The sequence below is a fragment of the Anopheles stephensi genome, chromosome 3 (assembly GCF_013141755.1).
Source record: "Anopheles stephensi strain Indian chromosome 3, UCI_ANSTEP_V1.0, whole genome shotgun sequence".
NCBI lineage: Eukaryota > Metazoa > Arthropoda > Insecta > Diptera > Culicidae > Anopheles > Anopheles stephensi.
Window position 1 is genome coordinate 57263977 of NC_050203.1, and position 27778 is coordinate 57291754.

Here is a 27778-nt window from a genome sequence, read left to right on the forward strand (position 1 = left end):
CTGGAAAACACCAACCACCCGAAAAAGGAGGGGTTCAAAGTTCACTGACTTGCGTAAACGCACAGAATTTGGACGCCCAAAGAAGATGGGCCGATGCCTTGTTCGGCGGCAATACTTGGTAGAAAGCCCATGGGAAATGAAGCAACAAACCTGCAACCGCACGTACACAATATAACAAGCAACAGCAATCGAGCACGATTCTTGCTCGCTTTCCTACGCTGAAGGAAGATATTGAAGCAAACGATTACTTTGAGCTTTTGGTACAGCCAGGTATATACCGAGAATGAGAGAACTCGGTAGCAAGCACGTGAAGGAAAAATCAATTGAATCGTCTAAATAAAATTAACCAAACACACCAGAAGCGCGTGCAGATGGATCCCACAAAACAAGGCACAAGCTTCCAATATTGCAATATATGGAAACAATCACAACGGACCTCGGCGAGGAACGAACAAACGCACCACCGCACGTTCACTACCGGACGTACGAAACACCACCGTACCAAAAATACAGCATAAAACCTGACATTGATTTGGCCACACATTTCAACAATATCATAAATCTGTCAACGAGCGGTACGACTTTTTTTCCCGACCATTTCTGCCCTAACCCTTGGCTATTGCCGGGGCGTAGCAACACCACCTATAACGGCATGTCATTTCGGTTCGGAGCAGTGCTTTCCGTTTTGTTCATACTAAAACAAATAACATAAGCGTTCGTTCCTCAAAACAGCGCTCAACCACGGGAGGACCCAGAAATCAGGCATGTTGGTGGCACTTTCGTCATACGAGTGACACTACACACTTCGCCGGCCAAAAGCTTTTGTATGCTCTCGCCAGGACAATAAATTCGTCCCTGTTTTCCACGGAACCCAGCCAGCCCCCGTGTGCCGGTGTGCCAACTACTTTCGGTACTGACACTTAAGCAAAACGTGTGCCATTTTGGTGCTTACGACAGGGAAATGAGTTTCCCTCGCGAATGAAGCTCACCGTTTCAGCGGTACGAGAGACGACTAAGCTTTATGTGTTTTTGTGATCGTTATTTATTTATCTTTTGCTTTTTTTGTGTGTGTGACTAAAGCTTCAGCACAAAAACGAAACACTTTCTACGGCCGACATCATCGTTCGGCTAGCCCGGTTGACGGACGACATTTTTATTTGTAGTAACAGCGACGGTTCCTGCTCACCGTTCGCTGTAGAACAGTATGCTAGTGCAAAACTGTGTACGGCAGAGCATCAGCTGACGGCAGTGGCAGTCCCTCCACCGCTCAAGAGTGAAACAATTGCAAGCTTATCGCATGTGAAGCGCGAACTGACTTTTTTGTTCGTTCTTCGTTCAGTTCCAAAAGCACGACACGGAGAATGTGTCACTAAAAATATATCACAGCATGTTGTGACGAATGACTAATGAATCCATTAATGGATGTGCATTTATTCGTGCTTGCATTGTGTGCGCTTCAAATGCACAATTCGCTTATTGTTGAAGCTCAAATCACTTCTAGCACGTTCTTTCTACCAGGAAAAGCATCACCAGATCGTTTGTTAATAGAATATGCCCATTAAAGTAACAAAAGAAGCATCAACCGGCGTAAGATCCCTTATTTGTGTGTGTGTGTGTGTCCACTGTAGCGATCCAAGTATTGGCGCATTGACACCATCTGTCACTGCGGGCGATGGCAATTACGAATTATGATTGGCGCAATGCTGCCACGATGGGGGTTGAGGTCGCGTCCAGCTTCTACGATATTCATGGCTTTATATTCCCGGCAGTCACAAACCTCGATCGAGTGACGGAATTGCTCTGTTCCAAGCGTCCAGAGCGCGTTCTATGGCAGCAATATCCTCGTCCACAAGTTTCATTAAACCAGCCGCTCTCTTGTGAGACACGATTAACATTAATGAGTAAAATAGCAAGCCGGCAGTAGAAAGCGTACCATAGTACCACCCCTTGATGGTTGGGAAAAGAAAGCAAAGCAGCCAATTAATGCTAGCCGGATAAGCACTACGGTCGTATGGCGGTGGATCCGAGAACTTACACCCGCCGGTACCGAGAGAAAAGGGGGAAACCCCAGGACCGAAGAGTTCCGAAGAGAGTTTTGGGTATTTATCCAGCATTTGCAGAAGGTTGGAATGGCAGCATAATAAATTTTCATTACACTCAATTTAAATATCTATGCTGCGTGTGTTTGAAAACCTCTTTTCGCCACTCTTTACGTACAGCATTCTATTATCAGCAATTGAATCCTGGACTGTGAACATTCCATAAGTGTCCATAATATGGTGGCCGTTAAACATGGCATAACTTATCTACAGTTTTCTTTAAATGCACAAATCTACTTCAAATCAGTTTCAACACAACATCTTGGTCAATGGCCAACAGTCGCAGCCGAACGGACCTCAGCTCAAGATCAAATTTATGCACACCCTCGTTTTTTCTACTCAAAACGAAACGCATTTTATCACACAATCTTTTGCTTCCGGGCCCAACCCGGCTACCGTCGCATCACTGTGCTTGACCGGGAGGGTGAGAAAAATCCATTCCCAAACCTCATTTATTTAGCGTTTGTTTACATTAAGCCCTTCGCCAACGTACGACTTCCGGCCCTACGAGGAGGCCGCCACTTTCGTACGCCAGCTTCCCAAGACAGCTTACATATGGTAATCATGTGCTTTTGTTGCCTTGCCAGCTAGCAAACCCCGCTTGCCCCACAGATCAACGAGAATCGAAACGCTCACATAATTCCTATCGACCGCGAGGAAGTTGAATTGAAAATAGAGACACTGTCAGGCAACGTTGTCTTGATAGGCAATTAGTCGCCGGAAGAAAACCGAACCGGCTGCCGGCACTCGGGGAATGAAAAAACTGACAACAGTTAATCTAGATTGTTTGCTGTACCGTCCACTTTCAACTGTCAAAACTTCAATTGAATTGCCAGACACATTGACATCGATATCAGTTTACATCGACGAACGAGGCTTTCTGCGGCGGCAAGCATACATTAATTTGAAGTTTGTTCGTCTCGAGCGAAAAACAGATCGATAATAATTTAATTGATCGATCTGATCAGACTAGAAGCTAGACATGTGTCTCCACATAAATTTACAACCAGAAAACATGTCTAGCTGATGCTCAGCATCGTTCAGCTCGAGAGCTTGCCATGCATATCTGTCAATAAATATGAGGATGTTATTATTCCCAGACCTCCAAAAAAGTCTTTTCTCTTTCCTAAATCCCGCTCTAAACCTGCCACTGTGCCTAATCTGTAGGTGAAATAAAAATATAATACCTACTACACACAGCTACATAATCCCACCGCAGCCGTTCGGCGAGAAGCAAGAATGAAGATACCAAAAAGCATAAACCGAACCGAAAGCTCCATAACTGTTTGATATTCAAATGTGTCGGTGGCACTTGGCGTTGCCCTTAATGCGCTCTTAAAGCTGCTCACGGTGAACTAAACGGTTCACCCGGTTCGGGTGATAATATCATCCTAGGTTCATCAGTGTTGCAAACTAAGAGGGGAAAAATGCTGGCCCAATATTAATTCTACCACAACCGGCTCCATAATCCACCGGCCAGCGTGAAGTGAAACTAACCGCCCCACAAAAGCCACAGTCTACGGAGACGGAGAAGATTAAAGCAAATCCACCATCAATTAATGCACGTGGAACAGAGCGGGAAACCCCTCTCCACCAGCGCAAATACCATTCTCTCGCGGAGTATGTTCGCACTCTTGGTTCGACTTTCGCCTGCGGGGTTATGGCTACATATGCAAATGTGTTTTTACAACTGACCGAAATAAGATAACGCTTTAAAGAGATGAAAATGCTTATCACGAACGTTAATCGGAACCCATCGCTAGCTATTCGCTGGAAACCTCCTTGAGAACGCATTTGGTAGAGGCAAAACTTCAAGATTGCTTTAACTCACCGTTGTGACCCTGATTGGTGATGATCACCCAGAAATCGATCGTTTTCTCCGGTCCGAGCTCCTCGTAGTCCCACTTCTTCTTCACACGCACCGCACCATTCGTTTCGACCGTGACCCACGGGTTTTCGTCCCGTATCTTGAACGTTTCCCGGTCCGTTTCCTTCTCGAGCTGGAACACGTTACGGCCCTCGGTGTCACCGTCCGCTTCGGTGAACTCAATGCGCTTGGTAGGACGGACCGCCCGTGTAACGCGACGCTTGTCACGCCGGTGTGAATGCTGATACTCGTGACCCATATGCTGCACAATCACCGGCAACGGATCGGGCGCAACGAATTCGATCAGTACGCGGGCCGGCGTTTCACTCTTAAGGCTCGGCGTGCGCAGATCGTGAGCTTCCACATCGACGAACAGTTCCGAGACGTCTGGTTCGCCGGCCAGCAGCAGTTCACCGGTTTGCGGTACGATCACGACCGTATTGCTGGGGTTCGTTAGCCGGTACGCAACCTTGTCTCCATCAGCGTCCTTTGCCTCGACTCGGCCCAGGCTGGTGAAGCGTTCCCAGGTGACCGTCTCGTTGCCGGCGGGCGTTGTCGCTTTAACGCCCGTCACCGTAAAACGGTAATCTGGCTTACCGAAGACTGGCCTGTTGTCGTTCACATCGGTAATGTGCACCGGTAGATGAATTTCCGCTTTGTTGATGCGCTTCGTGTCGGTTGCTTCGATCGCGATCGTGTACTGTTCGCGATGCTCACGATCCAGCGGCTTGGCCGACACCAGCCAAACACCATGCTTACGAGGATCATCGATGCGAATGGTTAATCCAATCGTGCCGGTACTACTATCCTCCAGCGCAAACGAATCTCCGTCGTTGCCTCCTACGATGCTGTAGATGACCGTCTTAGCGCCACGTGCCGAATTAGCCTGCAGCAGCGGTATGTCACGCACACGCGTACCGGCGTCTTTGTTTTCACTCAGCTGACCAACGACATCCGTAAGCATGGTCGGGAAGTGCAGCATATCTTTACGATTCATTACGTACAGCTGCAACTGATGGGTCGCGGTCGAATTTGGTGTTTCTTCCAGCACGACCAGCTTTACCGGTCGGTTCACCAACGGTGACAGATCCGCCGTCGTCATAACCAACCCGTCCTCCAGCACCGTAAAGTACTTCGAGTAATCCGTCTCCAGCAGCCGGTAGTTGAGCGGCTTCGACGAATAGGACGAGATCGACGAGAACGGTGAATTGGGACCGGTGAAGTTGGCGGTGAACTTCTGGATACTGTACCCGGGATATGTGTCGTGTGGCAGCACTAAACTAATAAAGCTGTTCGTTGGATCGAATTTGAACTCCTGACCACTGCCGCCTCCCACACCACCGCCCTGGTGATGATGGTGATGCTTGCCCGACACAAGGGCCACGTTAACACTACACACTAACACTAGATATATGGCTAACACGAATACACTGACTTGCTTGGCGGATGCACTACTGTGACGGTTTCTAGCGGCCCCGCCGCCATCACCTCCTCCCTTGCCCCTTTTGGCCATCGTGACCATGCCCACGGGCCGCACTCTGGTAGCGGCTCCGAGGCTGCACATTATTTGCGCCACCACCTGCGAGCGCACGCTTCTATGCACCTAGTTTTTCACACAAACACACACACACACACTGCTCACTTGCACCTTGCGCACACGGGAGTTATTTCTCCTTCAAGATAGGAAATAGATCCCAACAACACGCACCTAGCTTAAATTACAAAAAAAGAGATAGAAAATTTAACACCAATTGCACAGAATCACTGCAAAAAAAGCCTAACACACTGATCTCCACACTGCACTTCACACACTTTAACCGCATAACCACAAACTACACATGATTCCTAATGTGGCACTAGGATCGAGCTTACAAAACACTTTTCATATAACGCGATTCACAGACGTTCCCCGATCGTACACGATTACAGGCGCGAGTGAAGAAGGTTTCTATCTTTCATTCTATCGATTACGACGCCCTTCGCTGGTGCACAGCATGTTCCGAACCCGCTCCAGTACGGTGATCTGTAAGTAAGGAACGAAAAGTGAGAAAAACCATTAGTGGTGTTGGTTAAAACAGCAGCTCGTGTCAGAAGTGGTTGTTGAACTGCAGCGGCAGCATCAGCAGAAGCCCACTAAGCGCAGCAATACATGCCTCCTCTGCCCGGCAATTATAAGTGTTCGATCGAATTTCATTCCACCCGATCGCGATCGTTACCTAATCGATCGATCACACATGTACGAGTTCTGAACCAGACGGGTTTCGATCAACCGGCGGTATTGGCCAGTTCCCAGTTCCCAGTTCCCTTAATTATTGTTGCCACATTGTGATCTAATGCTGTGCAGAGGCTTGTGATCGTGGGGCGGGCAACACTAACACAGTCGTTTGCAACACCGGTCGATGCAGGAAATTGAATATGCTTCCTCCAACGCACAGCGATACGAACGTCAGCAGGATGACTGCTGATCTGACGAATATTGGAGAGCTTCCACGAACGGAAGTGTACGACTTAAAACATAACTACAAACGTATGTTTTTAACCGTTCGAATAGCATGAAATATGGATGGATAAATAGAGAGAGAGAGAGAGAGAGAAACACAGAGAGAGAGAGAGATGTTCATCATGTTAAAAGGAAAGCGAAAACACACATGGTAGCCAGATGGGAATGGCGCGCAAAAGTTCGGACGGGAATCTAGCAACAGCTTAAATCTCTTCCAATGCGAACAGCTTCTAGGAAGCATGCTTTATGCTGTTCAAATTTATGACATCTTTTGCACGTTTCCTATGTTACACCAACACTCACAACCATATAGAAATAGATCTCACCATCATAAATGAGTAACAATTAATTTTGGAAAGTCCATTACAGATTCATGGAAGTATACCAACGTTCAATGCAAATTCTGTTCCAGCCCAAAATAGAACCATAAATACCTTGATAAACCAAAAAAGAAAAAGGAGAAACACAGAGACTCTCGTGTCCTACAATTACCCACCGAAGTGTAGAGAGACAAAGCAAAAGTAATTATCTCATTCCGAAAGAAGCTGGCCTCAGACATCGAGGCGTCACGGAAAATCCAATTTATGCCTATTTTTTCCAGCCGACTGCGAGCGGCGCTAATCAACATTAGCGTCAACCCATCCTTACGGCGTTTGCCAACAGTTCCTTGGATCTTTTTTTGCCTTTTTACTATAAAACGCGATGATATTTTCCAGATGAATGTCTCTTGTGAAATGCCGAATGATCGAATTCGTCGAAAATGAAATAAAATGCCGCTGTTAATGGTGGAGGCGGTAGCAATGGAATATTGCTCGGCTGAAGGATATGAAACGGAACGGCGGAAAATGAATAAGCCAAACCTTACAAAACGACCCCAGACGCAATACGCAAATCGATTTCTGTCATCCAAAACGAGAAAAGCTAGACACCACATCTAGTTGACCTGTGAACCCTTCTCAGCAGCATTCCCAGTGACAGACAGCAGAACGATACAAGGTAACTCAGGAAAGTTGATTGAATTTCTTGCTTTTTCTCGCATCCACACCCCTCTCACGAAGCATGTAAGAACGGCAGCGATGAAGAAAAAGCTTGGAATTGAAAGTTATGAAACGAATAAACAAACCCACGCAACATTCGATGGTCTTCTTCTTGTGTTTTGAAAACGATTGGAAAATATTGTGGGTGGCATTGGAACAGAAAAAAAAGTTACACACAGAAAACGAAATATCACCATGTGTCAGATGTCACTGGTGTACGAATTTCCGATGAATCGCACCAAACCATACAGCATACGCAGTTGACGCGCGACCATATTCTGGCTTATCGGATGCGATCCATACCGGCAATGAGCTGAACCACTTCGGACCCACCATTGGATCGCGGCGCATTGTCGAGCCAAAGATTAACAGTAATAAGAGTAGATAATAAAAGTCATCGTTAACTTTCAATATTCATTAAACGGCGAACGCAAAGCGTAAGCACAGCAAGAAGGATGGGCATGGCGTAAAGCGCAACAGACCCTTACGCCTTACGGTGACCCTGACAAGAACCCCGTCCGACCCGACCGCGGTGTTTGGATAGCTCGATGCAATGAAGGCAATAAAGAATGCAGTAAAGAGGAATCCGACGACCGTACCGGCATCCACCAGTGACGCGGAAGACTTCAATTGGATGATGTTGCTAGCTGTCTGCTTTGCACGCCGGACAAGCTGTCACGCGGATCGCGTCGGCCGGGAGGGGGCGGTTGGATGAGATCTCGACGAGTGCTCCTTCAGCTGATCCTGCCACAGGTCGGGTGGTATCAGGCGAAAGGTTAGGTACATGATGACGAAGATGAACCCATCTTGTGAGCGCTCTTCAACGTCTCTTCTACTCTTCAACGAATGCCGGCCGGTTAGGGGTAGCGTGTGTTTGACTCCCAACAGCGAGACCAAGTGGAGTATCAGAAACTATCAGCCAAACCCCGGGAACGATGGGTCCATTTTAATCATCAACAGCCGAGCATCACAGTGATGCGCTACTCTTAATTCACAAATTGAGCGCTTCAATTTCAAACATGCGTTGTCAGACCCCGCCGATCAGATCAGCACCAAGAAGATAGTTAGCTAGTGATACATCCCTGTCATGCATGCGAATGCGTAACTGACCTCCTAAATTCGATGCCGGAAAAGTAGTCTTATTTCTCTTTCGATTTCGATTTACAATTTCGATAAAGTTCAAACGAAGATTTCCAAACAGACATCAATGCACAACGAAAACTCATTGAAATCGTAATGGCTCTTCCAATTCCCAGCGGCAAGATTTGCCCTCCGAATGATGACCACTGGCAATAAACATCAAACAAACCCGGTCGGCTAATAGTTTACGAGTGACCTACAAATCAAAACCGATTCAGGACATTCCCGAAACAACAGTAACACACACCCACACGGACTTCTTTGGACGTCCCTTTGATCTTGTTTGCTACTCCCTGCCGCATACATGCTTCGGTGAAAGGTCATTCTGCCGGAAATACATCGGGTCCATAACGAACCCGATTGGCTACGAAGCCAATGAAACCACAAACAAAACGTCAGGCAATAAACAAGCGCAAGCGTCTGAAAAGGATCTCCCGTCGGCTACAGTTTCGAACATATTGTTCCAGTATCCCTAAGGTAATCTAACCACAATACAAACCAGCACCAAACCGAGTTCGTCCGGTGTGCGTCACTGTCAAAAGCATATGAACTGTGTGGTGCACGTCAGTTCAACCATTTGCTTGACAATTTTAAAGTAGCTTTTGTTCATACTAATAAAATGTTTTATATTGTTCATGAAATCGAAATTGTTTCATGTGTTTTTCAATCATTTTTTTTATTTCGAAGACGAAAAATCTTTAGATACTGTTGATGACATTTCACCGATAAAACACCGTTCCAGCAGTTGATTAACAACCTACCGTTCAACAGAAGTAACCGGTTAGCACAAGCGCGAACTATGCAAATGCCAGCATACCACTCGAGAGACTATTCAAGTTTGATGAATTGTTTATGATTAAACTCACCCAGCGCGAAAGCATCCCGCTGAGACGACGCAGGACATCTACTCGCGCCCGGACAGGCACCGATTGCTATCGCCGGAACGAAACTCAATTTTCACGCCCAATTAGCCAATGATCGTTCGCAGTATCTAGACGGATGACCGCGAGGCCGCAAATGAGGCGTCTCAACGGTATGCGGAATAACTAATAACTAACCGACCAATCCTCCGGTGTGTTGCCAATGGAAACAAATCGTGTCAGGATGTCTTCTTCTGAAGCATCTCCGAAATAAAAAAAAGACACACGCACGCACACAGCACATCTTCTCGTCTCCAGAACGTGAAATGAAGTCACGCATATCTCGTGGTCTGAAGGCCAGTCAGGCACGTTCTTCCCTAATTGGAGGAAGATCGTGAACGGGCACATTCATGCATCGTCAGTACGCGCGGCGTCTCATAAATCACAAGTGTAATTGAGGCTCACACACACACACATACACACATCCCCAGCCATCCTAGAGCTCAGAGCCGCCCGTACCGATGCCACCTCTAATTGATTGACAACAATTAATTCACAAGACAAGCGGAAAATTACCCTCCGGCGTTTTATGTTTGCATTTGTATGCAGCCACGCAACGCACTCGCATGCCTCTCTTCCACAGCTTCATCATCCGGTCGGCGTTAAGGGCCGTTCGGTAAAAAAGGGGTAAGTTCGGTGGACTTCGCCGCAGCCTTCGAAGCCTTCACCCAAGACGATGAAAGAGTCTACCGCAAACAATGTCAGCGCGTGTGCGGACTTTGCGATTACCGCCCGCCGACTCTGCGCGAAGGAAAACGAAAGCGGAAAAAATGAATTATTTAAAACTGGAAAGATCTTATCGATCATCGTTTACACCTTCCCGTCCATTGTTGAGGTACGCGGCGCGGCGTTCGCTTCGTTTACACCGATGTTCTGGTTTGATACTGATATTTCTCAACCATTTATTCTGACACATTCACCTTTCGAGCTTGCTAAGACACCAGCGAACACTTTTATCTGCATGTCACAGAGGGTGTTCGTGTGGTATGATCTTTCCTATTTACGTGCCATACAGTGTGGATTGTATTGTTCAACTTCAAAAAGATGATTGATATTCGTTGAGAAAAGTATGAGATTTTTCAAAGAGATGGGTTAGTTTTGTTCAGTCTAATGTCTAACGATGGAACGTACAACAAAATTACGATACAATGACACCATGCAGTCTTCAAGAAACGGACTCTCTTGACCATTAGGCGCGAAGAGTCGCTGTGACGTAGATGGCTTGAAAATCGCTCAAAATAACGACAAACGACATTTTAACGAGCTGTTCAAGCTTTCCAAAATGACACCTTGCGTCGCTAGTTTCTATTACAGTGATCATGGGAACGTCAAATTTTGTGGCTCTTACAACCAAAACACCCTCCACGAACCTCTGCTTGATGAATTTATCAGTCTCGTGAACTTTTGTCTCTTGAGCATCGGAGTCATTAGGGCAACCGATTGTGTCGCGTTGTTGAGCGATGATGGATGGCTGGATAAGATTTATTTAATGACCGAAAAAAAAGTGGATTCACATCTCCAAACAAGAAATCGGAGCTTCCAGTTACTGGACAGGCACTACTCACTCTCTCTCTTTTTTCACAGTTTCGCGATGCAAAAAACATGTCTGTCACCTGAAATTCGCTGCGGAACAAATTTGATTCCCCTGTACGTGGCTGGGGCCGACAGTCTGTCTGTCAATTTATGCTCCCGTAAAACCTCCAGACAGAATCATCGTTCTGATCCCATAACAACTCTCACTCTATACTGTTACCTTAGTCAACTTGTACATATCCCGTGACGCCAAGCGAACATTCGTCATGCCAGTTATGCACAACCCCTATTTACCGACATACACACACACACATACAAACACGCGATGCAAACCCTGACATTGGCGTCAAACTCAATTTTGCTTCCCTCCTTCCGAGTTTGACGCTAAAATCATGACCCAACGTTATCAACCCCTCGGAAAAATCCTCCCTCAACGAGCACACTTCCCCTAAGCCTTATCCCGGCACACAGAATCACCGAATGACGTTCACATACCGGTGCCCTAACAGTGCCGTGCTAGAGTTTTCCAATTTGGTGCCGGCTAAATAAAAAAAAGGTAACACAGCTGTTATAGTTACAAAGCTCCATAGGGCATACGCTTTTCACTTCCACCGTACACAACCGGTGCTGGAAGCACCATCAGGCGGCGGCTCATACTCACCAACGGTTCTGGAGGATTTATCGGAAAATTCCGATTTGATTGCTACCTATTCAGTAAAGCCAATGCCCAAAGGGAGTTCAGGAACACTCGCTATCGATAGACGCCGATGTCAACAGACCGCATCTCCCGCGGGGAGTGTACATAGCGTCCAACACACATTGCTGCAGCATCCGCGACAATGGCAAGCACTATATCCCAGCTCACCGTACACGCTCAGGCAGACGCACACCTATGCGAATCATCGTGATTAATGGCGTTGTGCGTTGTTGCAGCAGACCGAAAATCCACCCTGCCGGTGGGTAACGTGTGGATGAGGTTGAACTCGTACTCTGTCACCATCCGCTGTGCCCGGTATATTGAACTTAAATCGAGAGATTCTAATGCTGCGATAATAATGCTCATTTTTACCACTCGAACGCGTTCTTGCTGCAGGACTACCACCATCGGTTTAACCGATGTCCAACGGAAATGATAACGAATAAAGAGATTTTCAACGCACGATAACCGGTACTCCGGTTCGCACATCAACCACAGAGTGGCGACTTCAATGCAAGAACGTTCCCTTTCCCCGGCGCCAAATTCTATTCAAAAATTATGACCAAACTAAATTAAACCCACTTCACGATGTCCTTTTACGATCCATGGGGATTTCCCGAATAGCATTACGATACGTGTGTGTGTGTGAGTGAATGTGTGGATTTTATGACACACTTCTAGCAGTTGAAATAGGCCTGAATGGGTCCACATGAGCGAAGGGCAGTCTTGTCTGCAGCAGAAGGCAGGTAGCATATACCGTGCAGGACATGGTTGCAGTCATCATCTTCTTCCGGTTTCGCTTCACTTTGTCTGTGTGTTAAATCGTACAGACAGACAACCTACCGCAACATAGCTGCAATGTATGAACACTCGCAAGCTGGGGCATGGTTAGCGTGCACGAGAAACACTCGCAAGCTTCACACTGCCGTAGCCATTCTACACTCAAGCCAGCCCCTCACTCAATGCATAAGCTTCCCCATTAATGGCAAACCGTAGTACTGGAACGGACAGCGGAGCCCTACCATGTATAATTTCGTTAATTTTGAAACGATGCAAGGACGACGATAACGATTGCAATGCACGTCCAACATTAGCCCTGCCCTTAATACATCATACGGGAGCTTTTTTTTTTTCGTTTATTTATAGAGGCTTTGGGTCTTTGAGACTTCATTCGCCTCTACATCATACGGGAGCGCTTTCTGCTATCGTCCGTATCGATAGGGCACAAAAATAGAATATGGTTTTCCTTATTCTGATGTAAGATACATACACGGGTTTCGATACCTCATTCGAAAAAAAAAAACAAATCGTATGATATATAATTTAACCATCGAGGCCAATAATTTAACTCTTATGCGTACGAAATATTACTACATGAAGTTACACTCTTTTTGGCGACAAAGCAAAACAAATTTATACAATGAAAATTGAAAATTATATTTACAATATAATACTTAATCCGTGTAAAGAACCAAACCATCATTCTATTTCACCAGACATTGAATCGCCGTTCTCTTGGCGGAAGCTTCAATCGTATATTTGATTAGTGTGCGACATTTATTTATACATGCCGTTCACGCTTCACTCCAAACACAAATGCATTCTTTCTATCACCGCGGTATACCTGGTGCACCAAAACTCATCCTAACATCTTCTATGCGCTTGTGACACACCGACAGCGTCACCCTACAAAAGCATACCCACTTGATGTAGTCTTTCAACAGCGAAACGTTTCTATGTACCGTGATGCGTTCGTATGCCATACGATACAATCACCGCCCTATGAATTTTACCGGAGGGAAAGGTCAAACAATGGAATATTAAATAAATTCAATCAACATTTCGGTTAACGCTCGGGGTGTGCACCACTCTGCCCGAAAACTTTGACGAGGCCTTTCGGTTGGAACGCATCTCAATCTTGAGGCAGTGCAAACAATCTTCATTTGGTTCGTCGGTCACCGTCACATGCTGGCCGCCGGGCAAGTGGGAATGGCTAAGGAAAGATCTCGGATTTTTCGGTGAAGATTGAATTATCTGTGCGTCCACCGGCTAACAAGCCGAAATTCACCATCCTAGCCAACAGGGCGACAGTGAATTTGGTTTTTGCGGTCGTGAAATGGAGGAAGAATGCTGACATCTCACATACCAACGAGCCGAGCTATGGGCAGGGGGCTATAATTTAATTCACATCACCACACGACAACGGGCGGGAAGAGGTTAAAAGAAAGGACAGGCGCTAATCAATCAGACGCGAACGTCAACTTCTTTCGGGCAGTGTCCACACGCGAGGAGGGACCGTCCACTAGGTCTCAGCTACGCGTCATCTCTATCACTACACATAAAGTCGGTGAGAAATACGACACTCCGATCGATGCGATTGTTTACAGCACGGAACGATTCGAATTCCACGCTTTCAACGCTCGATATGTATGTGGCTAAAATGCGATCTCCTGCCCATCGCTTTGTTGACGACCGTGGATAGGAAAAGAAAGATGCCATATGACCGTAACCTTGAGTGAGGGAGACCCGCCGGAGCAAGCGTGTTGGTGGTAATCGAAAACGAAACTTCCGTCGATGCGTTACAACCGTTCCGCTTTGCATTACCTTCTCTTTTTCGTCGTAGACAACCGCTCTACGCTCGAGCGTAAATCGAACCGCACAAGACAGCAAGGGTTCCTCTAGGATACGCTAGTGCGTGAGTGTCTGCACTGCGTGGAAGAAAGTAAAAACGGCGACCCTACTGACTGTTGTTTTGGGCCAGAAAACGCAACTGTGCACCACCCTGCTCTTAGGTTCGCTAGCGTGCGCGCTGAGTCAATGAACTCGCACAAACTGCACCCTCCTGCACACCTCAACCCCTAAATACTATATCCCGGGGCGGGCGAAATTTCGATCCTGAATCTTGAACGTATCCTTGTCATCTCATGCGCATTCTGCATCCTGCACAGGGGTTGATTTGTCGCTCGGTCCCTCTGGCTAACATGCTCACCCTAGGCGTTTGCAACGGGACAGACACACCCAAACAAGCAAACGAACTCAGCTCGTGTCCCATTTGATGTTTGGTGCTGCGAAACACTAGCAAATGCTGAACCTTCACAGCCACACTACGCTGTCCCAGACGGAATGAACCTTTTGTACCACCACATCCTCCGTACAAATGATTCACATCATCGGGAAAATAGGAAGGGACGATATTTCGTCCTTTCAGCACGCGACAATTTCGTGCGGTGAGTCTCATCCAAAGCAAAACGCTCCTGTCTCGACCCAGCTAAACCTCAGCATTTCGCTATGTGCCAGAACCTGAAACGTATTACCAGCCACGTTGCATTTTTCAAGGAGACACGAGCGAAGAATTTAGGCTCTTCAGTTGAAAATGTTTCATAATTTACCTGTTCGCGACACACTTTGAACTTTTCGAGTGTTTTTTTTTTTTGAGCAACGCTCTTGGGGGCCCGGTCTTTACCCCGGCTGCTGGAACTTCATGTTTCCTCGTGTGCAAAATATTTTCGAAAGTATAAAGAAGAAGCACTTAGCAAAAGTATGGCATGCTTATCGCAACCAAAATAATCATGTTCAACCGTGCCGACTAATCGTGTCCTGACCGTGCACAGACAACGTGACGCATTAATTAAGCAGCGCTTCACGGTAAAGCAACCATTCAGGGCAAAAATGTCTTTAAACGCTCTAAACCGTTCGCTGCTGGCATCGGTCCAAACGGAAACTTCCCTTTTACCGCAGCAGCAGGACAATGTAAAATTGATTATCAAACGCAGATGAGCTTGGGTAGCAGCGGCATAATCACCTGCTGCGAGATTCTGGTCTAGTGAGCATCACGGGCTTATTTCTACACCAAAAAGCCTGAACGGTTTCGGTTCGGCTGTGTGCGGTCTGGCTCCCCCAAAACCCAGCCGAAAGCTCATGTTTGCTGTGGGACATGATTATGGTATGCATTGGCGTGCGATAATTAACCCGCGATTGTGTTTTCCACTACACTGCCACGGATAGTGATGAACCGCGCGTTAAACGATGATGGTCCATTGATTAACTCCCAAGCGTTGGTCCATTCTTCTGGTGGACACGCCATAAAACACGCATCTCATTCGCCGAAACCAATCCTCTTTTGTTGGCTTGCTTTGCCCACCATATAAATGTCCTAAACAAAACATCCAATTTCTCTGTTTTACAGCACCATAAAATCAGAACACATTATCTCACACCATTCCACCGGAGACAATGAGGTGTGCCTGCAGACGACGCTTTGGGTAAGCCTTTTGTCCCGCATTGAGGCACGATTTCCAGTATCGAACCTGTTTCTAATTTGTTTTTCCACGAAAGCATCCGACCGGAGGCGTTGATGAGCCCATCAGTGTTCTAATATCGTTTACAATCATCGCTCTTGATGTGGTTTGCGTTTAACTTTTCTACGTTGGCTTACCAAACCAGGGGCAGTAAGGGCCATCGCGCTGGGTAAGGAGCACAAAATTGATGATGTATTCTTTTTGAATAGTTATCAACCAGGGAAAAAACGGGTCCTTCTATCACCGAGTTTGTTACGCACCGATGCCCTGACAAACCACACACTTCGATCCACTCCGGATTGTGATCTTTCTCCGCTCGTCCTCTTTCTACGACATCCTTTTCATCACCTTGCATAACAGCACCTCGTTCGGGACCTCGCTTTGTGCCGCTCGGAGGGACCTTTGCCTGAGGTGAACTGAATCCATGTCACTCGAACTGTATCTTATTTTGACATGTTTTGGATCAACAAAACTAGATCCCTGACGGACGGCTGTATCGGTTTGCAGCGGCTACTGATTAATGGGCGTTGAAAGGTAAGAAATCCCAAATGCTTTCGATGGGCCACAGTCTCTTGAAAAGGTAGCAGATAATTTGAGCCCTTACGTTTTAACAAACATATCAAAATATAGAAGTAGTTGAGCCTACAAAAGTGAATAAATAAAGCTTAAAGTTGCATTACTCATCCAATGTATCCGTCGAGTGCGAACATTCTATTGAAAATCTGGTGAACTTTTCATTGTCATTATCATGAATCTCCGAATTCTTCAGCTCAAAATTATTGGATATAACTTCAGTATTATCTAGACATCCTGTTTCATAATCATCACCCAGTGAAACAATATTAAATCGATATTTTATCGTTTATTTCACACGAAATGCATCGCATCAGTTTTCTTTTGCCAGTCCAAGGTGCTAATTCGCTACATACAGGTAGTAAAGCACTGAAAACCCCTAAATTACCACCTTCGATTCTATTGAATGATTCATCTGCTCGATAATTATAAAGCAACATCGACATGATTTACCAAATTGGCTTCAGTTTAATCTGCTCAACAAGGGGGAGAAAATCGCTTTGAGAGATAATTGGTTCCAATAAAAACGATACCTAATTTTTTACCGTCTTTACAAAAAAGGTACTGTTTAACACCTCACGTTCTAAGGACCACCAAAGTAAAAAAACAAGCAAGGTAGTCGGTAATATTTCAACACGTCGTTCACAGCCCCTATCATTATAATTTCTTGCCACGCCAAAACGATATCCATCCTGCTCGCCAAACCCTGGAAGGACCGAAACCCTTACTCACGCGAGGCTACTTCCCTTGTAGTTCATATCGATCGATGAGCATAAGAAGCTTCTTTCCACAGAATTCAATTATCCACTATAAAACGCAACAGACAACGTTGTTATGGTTCAACGTTAGCAAAACAAGCTGCAGAACGAATCTGGTAAGTAAAAGGAAGTTGCATAAAAGGAATCAATCATTCCCAAGGATTCGATCTCGATTTCTGCAGCCCATGGTTGCGTTCTAATAAACTGAATAAATGTTTTTCCTGATTTTCGAAACCACAATCTTGTTCCGTACCGTGTTCCACACAATCAAGCCCGCTCGTACCTCGGTATATCGTGGAAACAAACAACAAGCGTAACCCAGCAGCATGAGTAAGATTGCTTCAAACACACACGACTCTCACAATGTCGTTTGACCAGCTTCACAGAAAACAACCTTGTGAACTTCATCTCCCTCTCTTTATCAGGTGTAGCTGATACCGCTGCTGTACGAAAAAAAGTCCTCGTTTCATGTCGAGAAGTGAACCGGAAGTGCTAAAAGTTCAACGGTTTCAAGTGCTTTGGGTGAAACGCAATTGACCATGACGCTTCTACATGATGATTAGAACCACTCGAACTGTTCCGTTCTAATCGTCTGCCACTGTCGGTAACTAAGTTTTCTTGGACGTGAAATGCCAAGAGATTATACCCTTACGAGCTACTCAAGCTCATATTGCAATAAACAGAAGCTGTTCGAAAACTTCACCGATATGACATACCAGTTAAAGGACTTCTCAAAACGTCGAAGAAAAAGCAAAACGACACGGTGTAGTTATATCCGTTCAAAACCGGTCAATTGCACGTTCTGTAAGATAATCCTCCGCTCTTGAAAAGTACCATCTCGTGAAAATCAATTAACGTACACAGCCAAACCGTGAAAAGTTGTTCCTTCCCGCTACGAAAAATCCTCCCCCGAATCATTTTGAAGCATTTTTCAATCGAAAAACAGAAATAATTTAATTTGATACACTTAAACCATAGAGCGCACGCGGAACACGATTGAAGAGAACACGATCAAGTACATCACATTTGGCGTTCGTGGTAGGGAGATAAGACGACCAAGAAGAAGAACCCAACCCACTTCCCAGTACACCCCGGTAGACCATTTCCAATCTAGCATAAGGGTGGAAATAAAGCACTTGAAAGAGCAAACTCAAACAGAAGCCCCGAGCCCGACCACGAATGCCAACGGTTGGAAAAGGAGGGGTTCGATCTCATCTCAAGTCTATCGCTTCAATTTCAAAGCTAATGATGATCGGTGCCGGGATGACGAAGCTTGTTTCTTTTTCGGAATCGGAAACATGCGAAACTCTGCTTTCAGATGTTTCGCTCGCAAAGAAGCGCACTCGCAACACAAAACTAAGCACACACACAAACACACCAAATCCGAATCCAGCATCGTCGTTCAGTCCAGTTTTCGCCGTTCGTTACGGCGGATTCCTCTATGTCGCTTCTCGTTAAGGGAGACGGCAACTGCCGCAAGGAGGGTACTCGGATTATGCGTCATGGTCCAGCGCCTCACCAAGCGCACATAGTTCGCAGCGTGAACATGAATTCAACGCGCTCCAACAATTGAGCAGCAGCATCACCACTCGCCATCAATCCACCCGGTCGGTCCCTAGCGTTCTTGCTTGATGATTTTTCGGGCCCGTGTCACAGAGCGTCCGTACCAATCCGGCGAAAGGTTCCGAAAGGTGGATAAGCCGAACATTTGCCATGCTATGCTGGTAATGGCTTGGGAAAATTCGGGAAATGAAAGAAGAAATACAACCGTCTCAAATATGACTGTTCTAGTTCACGCACGATTGGTTATTTTTCGTGCAGATGTTCCGAAAGAGAGTAGCCATCACCAATTTTTACATTACGCTGCAACGGCTCCAATCTCCCTGCCCCTATATGAGCTATTTACGTTCCAACAATATTTGACGTTTCTATGCTATAATCCCCAACACCCGTTGACGCTGTGCGCTCTCCGTTACAAAGAGGGAACAAAAAATATCTTCCGTTTTTGGACCTCTTTGTAGCAAATCGAACCGCGGCAGATGATTGGACGAAAAAAAAAACAAGCGAGAAGATAACCATACGAACTACAGTTTCAGGCAGCATCACGAATGAATGTCAATCATCTCCCATCGGCCCAGCGACCAAGGTACCGTGAAGGTGAATGTGAACGGAAACGATGGCACGATTAAGCAATTTTTGTACCGAACCGTGAAAGTAATAACAGAGCAACGGTCGCACAAGTGCGGGAGAAAAGGCTGTACGCTGACCACCGCTGGGGCACACCCGCCGTGCACGGTCAAAGAGTGCGAGGCGGTGTAAGCGAGGACAGACGACCGCGAAGTTTATGTAGCGTGGGAAAACGTGACCGAGAACTCCAAAGACGCGAGAGACGCGTTTATCTTGAAGCACACGCAAACACCGGGTACCAAGAACCCGGCCATTCCACCCACGGTGTGCCGCAGCACAGAGTTCGAGATTAAGACGCACCGGAATTGGGGGTTTTTAAAAGTTTTCTTTCTTGGAGAGGTGTTATGGAAATGGTTTTGTCCATCGTTCCATATTGATTGCGATTTAAAAATCAGCCAAGCGCCATTAAAGCACCAAACAGAAATACTGTAGTTGTCTAGGGTAGGAAAACGCTTATTTTGCTCACACCACTATTAATCTTAAACCTAACGCAAACACATACTTCCTCCAACTATTCGGCTGCAAAGCATCCCAGTAATTCGCACATAAAACTATCAACCGGTTCGCTTAGCGAGCGATCCACCGTCAAGCGACCACCACATCTACCTACGGCCCCGTGACGCATTCTCGCATAAATCGCTCCATCTTCAAGAGAATCATAAAAACAGGTACACACACAAGCATACCCTCTTCTTTCAATCTCAACCCTTACGTTCCAAACTCTATGGTCTCGAAATTCAAAACAAACGGCACCAAACCGAAGCCCAAAATCGCGCCAGGCAAATAATTCGCTCGTAAATATCATCCAGAGACCGAGAGAAAAAGTTTCCCGCCCGGAAGAGAATGCAGAACGAGGCGAGTTCTACCAGTGTCAGTGTTAGCTCCGACTTCGCTACCACTTGGTGGAGGGTGTTGGCGGTGGTTAGACAACTAATTTACTATCCCAACGGAACTGAACCATAGCAATGGGAGGAACAGAAGACAAAAAAATCAAACCACTGCACAACACAAACCTAAATGAAGACAAACGAGAACCGGGGCGACTTGTGCTTGGGAAAGTGGCATCAGTCATTCTGGACCGGGAGACTGGAGCCTTGTGAGAAGTGGCCGTGAGCCGTGGGAATATCAGTGTGTCCAGTGTCTTCGTACTCTGGAAGGGATGCTGTTAAGTTTTATGACTACCAAATGCTACTGATTTTCCTTTGTTTGTTACTTTAGTTAGGAGGTTGTTTCTGATTGTTTAATGCCCTCTCTGTTTTTTACTCTATTCTAATCACTTCCCAACATTGAAATAGGGCTCGTCGATCGTAAAGTTGTAATAGGAAACTTTTCGATATAATGTCACTTCATTAGTAGCTTCCTATCGCGAAGAAGGCAAGTAATAGTTGGCCCAGCATCATACCCTGCTATCACTGGAAAATGTTCACCACTATTGAATGCACTTGTAAACCAATAAACCCTATTTACGACCTGTTTTGGGGTAATTCTTCTTTACCCAACTACTTGGTTAGGTGGTAAGGTTACTTCCGTAACTTCCCGTGCTGTTTCTTATTATCACATTTTTAATACAACGCACCGCCATAAACCAATCTCTTAGTCACGTCACAATGCTCAAGTGAAATTCTAACCTAGCCGCACGGAAATGAGGTACGCGATCGGGCGGAAAAGTTAATCACCCTTCCGTGAGCAGAGCAATCTTGTTGTTTAATGTAATTTTCTTCTTCCGCTAAGGTGTTACGATGCGTTCCGTTAGCACGAGACGGTGGCATGAAAACAGAATTGCATTCCTATACAAAGTGGCATCAATTGGAGTTCGCTATTTCGTTCCTTTAGTTCAAGCAAAAGTTCTTCCCACTCCTAAAATATGAAGCTTGCTTTTAATGTTGCGGTCCAACACTGCAAGAGTGTCGGACTAGTAGATCGATTATTTCTATCCCAACATGAGCCCGACATTGGTCAATCCACGAATGATCGTGCCTTTCAAAACCACACAAATGAAGTCATGTAACATCACGAAAATCGTGCCAGGTCGGTGGGTGCGAAGACAACGTCTGCAACAACCACCTCTCTCTCTCTCGGGATATGGGTTCTTTCCGATACCTATTCGAATCACGTCCACAAATTCTTGTAACCATACCAGCATTTCCTTGTTTCTTTAGATTGTCTTCCACACTGCGAAATACCATCGATCAGCAGAGTGAAACATTTTCTGTTTCTTTGAAATTTCACATGGACCTTCTTCTATACATTTTTATACTTTCTGTTGCAGGTGACTCATGTTGGGTAGTGTACAACCTGATGCATACCAGGCGCTTTTGCTCTTATTTTACCACAGCATCAGCCCCACCCCGCATCAACTGAGGTTAGTGTTAAATTAGTGTCCAACTGTGGGATGTGTCGTGACCCAACGACCTGAAGAAGCCGACCAGAAGAGCACAGCGTAGAAACACAGGAGAAAAACGTGATTTCCTACCATTCTTCTCGATCAATTCGTTTTACATTGATTCCCAATGAACAACGGCCAAGAGCCAATCGAACAGGTTATTTGCATTCCTGCACGATTGGAAAAGATGAGAGCTGAGCGTTGAGCAGGTAAATTCCAACATAAATTGATTGATATTCCCTGACCAACACTTTTCTTACCACAATATCACATATTTTAAGAAAAATATTTTTACATCTAATAGTGTTTATTAAACCACATACCGCATGCTTCTCCAATTTCAATCAATTTGTCAGATTCTCCAAACATTCTATTTCTAGCCCCCTATCAGAAACTATTTGAAGAGTTCCACGGGGGTATGATTGATCCGACCCAGGTTCCAGCTAGTCGTGAAACCTTTCGATAGCACCGCCGGAACGCCGACGACAGTAAGCAAAAACAATTCACCCGTCGATTGGCATTTGTTCTTCCCGCGCTCGGTCGTTCCCATACGACGCGTCGCGAGTCAGCCGTAATTGGTGTCGCTTGGCTATTACCGGCAAACCCAACGAGAACACGGGGTCTTTGTACCGCTAGCCATCGGCACCGTAAGAATCACGGTAGAAGAACACTGGTTGAACTTTCGCTAATTGGATTAGTTTCTGCATCGCAAACGAACGTATGGTGACGGTGGTCGGAAAACTCAGACGGTGGCCAACTCAGTATGGTGGACAAACGGGGAGGGTTGTGTGCACTATTGGCAGCTTCCGTCGCTATGCAGTTTATTGCATTTCCAAGAAAGGAACATTGAATAATTGAATGCCTTCCTTCATTTAACGAAAATTACTTTACACATGCGTGCTAACGCCAGGTACCGTCCACGAGTGCTGTTCAGAAGAATTAGCAATAAAACGGTTGGCAATGGTAGGTGGCGAATGGGATTATCTAGCTCTAGGTATGGAAAAATGCTATATAAAATGAAAAAAAAAAGTTTTTAATTTAAATTACTGATCATCATCACATACTTATATATACTTGAATTAAGCTTGAGGAAAGTTATGATTGCTCAATTATTTGTTAAGGTTACAAGCGATTTGATTTTTCCTTTTTTTATTTTTCAGCCATCACATAACCTTAAAGCATGTTTTGCCAGTCAAAATTCCTGGTATGAAATTAAACTAAGTTGCTAGAAATGACCGCACATCTCTCCCAACAACACAAACACCGCAAAGCATTTGCATAGAACCGCAATAAAAAAGCAACCCGGTTCCCGTGCCACCGTACCATGCACACTGTTGTTGTTCAGCCGTCGCTTGAAACGGTTTCCGACTATTCGAAGCAACATTGCCCAAACATGAAAGAGAATATGTACAACGCCCAAGTGTCTTTTGCCGAGAGTGAGCAAAACGTACCAAACATTTCCTATCTCGCAACACGAGCACGACGACACAAACCTCCCTCAAAGCCAACCTCGTGTCAAATAAAAAGGTGTAAAGCGAATCAAAATGTAGCCAACATCAGGCACCGTTCCTGTGAAAGCCACAAACCCTTACTCATCTCACAGCACGTTACGCTTTTTACACGAACCATACGCAAATGACTACCTCCGCTGGAAGCAGAATCTTACTCCCTAGTGGCGTACGCTCGAATTCCGACGTTTTTCCGCGACAGCGGACACTAAATTGAAGGATCATAAAAATTAACATAAAATCATGAATTGTTAGCGCTACGTTTGTTACTAGCCCATTTCGCAACTCCTGCCACCGGGACGGTGACGAACTGTGCGCACTAAATACTTGGCTTGTTGGACGGAAAGTGGGGGGAACATCGCTTTTTTCTACGTTGAGTTCTACACCGATACGAGGCGCTGCTGCTAACCGTCCTAGCCAACATGCAATAGGATAATTTTGTCAATTATTACATCGCTCGCCGATAGCTGTAAGCGCATGCAATCCGTGTGGTATTCGATGTATTTTCATGATTACAAAGCAAGTCCACCGGGGCATCAAAGCGTACTCGCATAACGATCGATTCTGGCGGGAAGGACAAGAAGGTCTTTCGGGCGAACAAGCTTTTAGCTGTCATTCAACGAGGATCGGATAAGGAAACGATTTACGAACATAGTAAACCTAACCCAACCCCGAATCAACCTTACGAGGCGGCCCACTTTACGTACGAACGCTTCAGAATTGTTGAGCTTAATGAATAGGCCCCAGCCATAACCACGCTTAACGCTTTAAGGAGTGTGGGATCGTTCAGGAGGTTTTGCAAGCGCCTTCATCACTATCAATAAAAATGTAAGATTATTTGACATTGAAAGAACCAATGAAAGAGGTACCAATGTGCGCGGTTAAGCAGTTAAAGATCCCGCAGCATGATAAGAGCTTCGACACGCAACAGCTCCACACAACCACAACAATCGATGCAACAAGAGCGATTAAAATTTTATCACCTTGATTGCGGTGCAGCAATTAGTAATCACCTTCATTCGCATATATTCACGATCAATTTCGAAGATGAAACAACATACCCGCAGCAAGAAGTAGCATCATCCTGGTGGGTAAAATTATATTTTGCAGAAATAAAATTATACAACCACCCTACGCCACACAGCAGTATCGGTGTCTGCATCCAGCAAACGTTGCTCCGGCACCTTTAATTGGTTTTGGCGCGGTGTTGTTGCAGAAGCAGAAATTTCTACAATAAAAAATAACGACAAATTTCATTTCGCTAATGGCTCTCGCGCGAAAGACGTTGCTCAAATAATTGCTTGCCGAGGCGTTTTGTGTGCAACTGTGGATGCTATCCACCGACCAGATTGTGAGGTGTGTACAGGAAGCAGCTAGCTAGGTTTGCAAGCAGCGAAATCCTTGCAGCATCAACAAGCATACTTTGCGAGAAACCTCCAGCGCGCTCTCGTTTCCGCCCGGTATTGTGATTGTGGCGTTCGAAAATTCAATTTCCAGTTATTAATTCTACGTTTTGTGTAACTTTCCCTTAGCTTCCAGATTCCAACAAGGGTGACATTCGAGTTTTTTTGTTGCTTCTGTTATTTGCCAATTCTGGGAGGTAACTTCCGCTCCCGGCAACGTCCAGCCAGATGCTTCGGTATTTCTATTTTGCTATATTACATCCCGCTTAAAGTACCTCCCCGAGCGCCTGCTTGAGCGCTGGTTGCGGTCATGATGAAGAACCCATTTGGCCTTCGGGAGAAACGTTGCTGCCGCTGTGCTAACGTTCGTCGATTATCGTCACCAGGTCCGATCCGTAGTCTGGTATTAGGGGTTCAGGTGTCAGAAATCTAACTCCTAAAAGCAAACGCTGCAGGTAGCACGTGTCGTGCTGTTACCTACAGTATCGTATTTAAAGAAGGCAGATGAACGGAAAATGTTGCTTATGAAAGTACGAGACACAGCCAGACAAGTATCTTTCGTCTTCGGCAAGTAATTAAATGTAGTGGCGCCTCGTACCAATTGAGGCAAAACCGGAAATTGCGCTCCATGAAAGCCTCACCGCAGGGAGCTGGTGAAGCGTATTTTAAACAGGATGAGGTTAAGGGGTCAGGGTTTTATGAACGAATGTCAAATATACCGTAGATAAGTTTTCCTCTAACCTTTTTTATTACAAATTTTGCAATATTCTAACTAAAAGCAATTCTTTCATGAGAATCCTTAGCATCAAGTTCGTTAAAGTATCTTTCAATGCAATCGCATCCATCAAACCATCACAATTCTGTTGGTCCTTGGTTGATTACTGACAGTGGCAAAAAATTTACATCCTATAAGTATAAAACCCACGGTGCTTGAATTCATCCAGCTTAAAGTTACATTATGTATGAACAAAAACTTGCCTATTCAAAGAACGCTAAGGCGCAAACGAATGGGCTGTACCGTGTGATTTATGCGAGCGGAGACTACTGCCGGACTTGGCAGAAATACTGCGGACGGAATTCACTATCCCTGGCTAGCATAGAAAAACGACCGTTCTACTATCACGGCAATCCCATGCAGCGGAAAAACAAATACAAAAAAAACGAAACTCCATTTGTCTGTTGGCTTGTGTTGCAAGTGGAAAATCGTAGTGAAATCATAGTGGAAAGATTTTTTTCCCTGTCCGACACGATTTACCGTGAGAGAGAGAGAGAGCAAATGCATCGTACTCAGATATTCAGAATGGTAGTGTACCATTCCTACCTTTTCGTTCGTTTCATACACGAACGGCTTTTTTTACCATCATTACTGCTTCCACCAACACTGTCAAGGATAGCAACTCCGGGTCTCAACTCATTATACCATTATGTATCCTGAGCGAATTCCACACACTAAGCCGCTCTTTTGATGCGTTAAGTGGGGCCTGCAGGATTGCACTTTGGTGTCTACACAGAACTGAAGCAACAAAAAAACAACCATCCTGTGGTAAGACTTCGCGAGAGATCCTTCGGGAGCACATTACACTACAGTCAGCTTAAATCGTGGGCTTTAAGATGTATGCGAAAAAAGGATCTATCTAGATTTGTTCCACAGTTTTATTTGTCCCTAATACTTTTTTGCAATACACTCTCGCTCTGAATTCTCTCTCTCTCTCTCCCATACACACACAACGTAGTCATCAGTATCATATCTCTCTAACAACGTACTCAGCAGCATAAACGCATACATATTAAAGCTCGTTCGCTTCATCATTACCGTCTTCCCCATTTTCCACAACGGTCGCAGCAGGACCTGGTCTCGCGCGTAGTAGTATTTCCCGCCTTCGGGCACTTTTCCGTGCCGCCCACGGTACAGGGCCGCTCTTTTGCTGGGTGGTGGTTCGCCTATATCGGAATTTTCGGTACACGAGAACTCGTGACAGCTGCCGTTCGCCGCCATATTTGTTTTCTCTCCGAAAAGCTCCGAGTTCAGAAAACAGGCGAAGGGGGGAGGGTGAGAGGCTGAAGCTCCAAGAAGAAAAGGCTCCGAATTTTCCGAACACCATTTGTAAGAGGAGCACACACCACCGCGAGAAATTCTTAGTCTCTGATACGTTTTGTTGCGCTTGTTAAATGCATTTTAGGCTGGACTTTTACAGGATTTTATACGATTTGAAGCATGTTCCAGCATAGTTATACACACACACACACGCACACCAGCTCCCCTTTGCCCGTGCCAGTAGTCAGGTGAAAAGTCCATTCATGCTCGCGAACCACACGCGCATCACGCAGATGGAATCGGAAATGAGGACACAGGCTGCGCCCATTTTTCCGGGCGGTGGTGTAGCAGAGATACACGATTGAATGACGCAAAATGAGAGTTTCACTCGGTCGGATTTATCCATCTTGTACTCGCAGGCCATGCTTTCTTACCTGAAGTGGAAGGATTTTTGTTTCTTGGCAAGAAAAACCTTATTTTCTGTGACCAATGACTCAAATCCTTAGTGATGGGTGAGCAGAAGATATTATTCCATTTATCGCCGATGACTTCAAAGATGGCAGAGCAAACAACACTTCCACCACACACTTCCAATTGTACGCACGTCATACGTCTTCTAGACGATTTTCGCAAGCACCATTCACTGCGCTAATGCTTTTCATCTAACCATATAACACACCACATTTTGCACCTTCTTTTTTTCGCAAGGAGTCGCACATAATGAAACACAATCGCACCGACACTGCGCGCTCGGTGCCTCCCACCTGAAGCCAGCAGGAGCACCCGTCAAGAATTTTGTTTTTTTACCCAAAACCACAGCTAACCGTGTACACAGATTTT

The 27778-nt window shown here is 45.6% G+C and overlaps 1 protein-coding gene across 16 annotated transcripts in view; it reads right to left on the minus strand.

Moving 5' to 3' along the window:
* The window catches only part of LOC118509260 (neural-cadherin), a 234516-nt gene that overhangs the window by 192718 nt on the left and 14020 nt on the right, over positions 1-27778 (minus strand). For 15 of the 16 annotated variants that reach the window (XR_004905852.1, XM_036049609.1, XM_036049607.1 and 12 more), the window contains exon 2: positions 3931-5678. Coding sequence is in view for 15 of the 16 variants with exons in the window: in XM_036049609.1 (XP_035905502.1) it covers positions 3931-5530 (1600 nt within the window). In the remaining variant the exon portion in view is untranslated. The remainder of the gene's footprint in view (positions 1-3930; positions 5679-27778) is intronic. The other variant, XM_036049598.1, reaches the window with a different exon arrangement.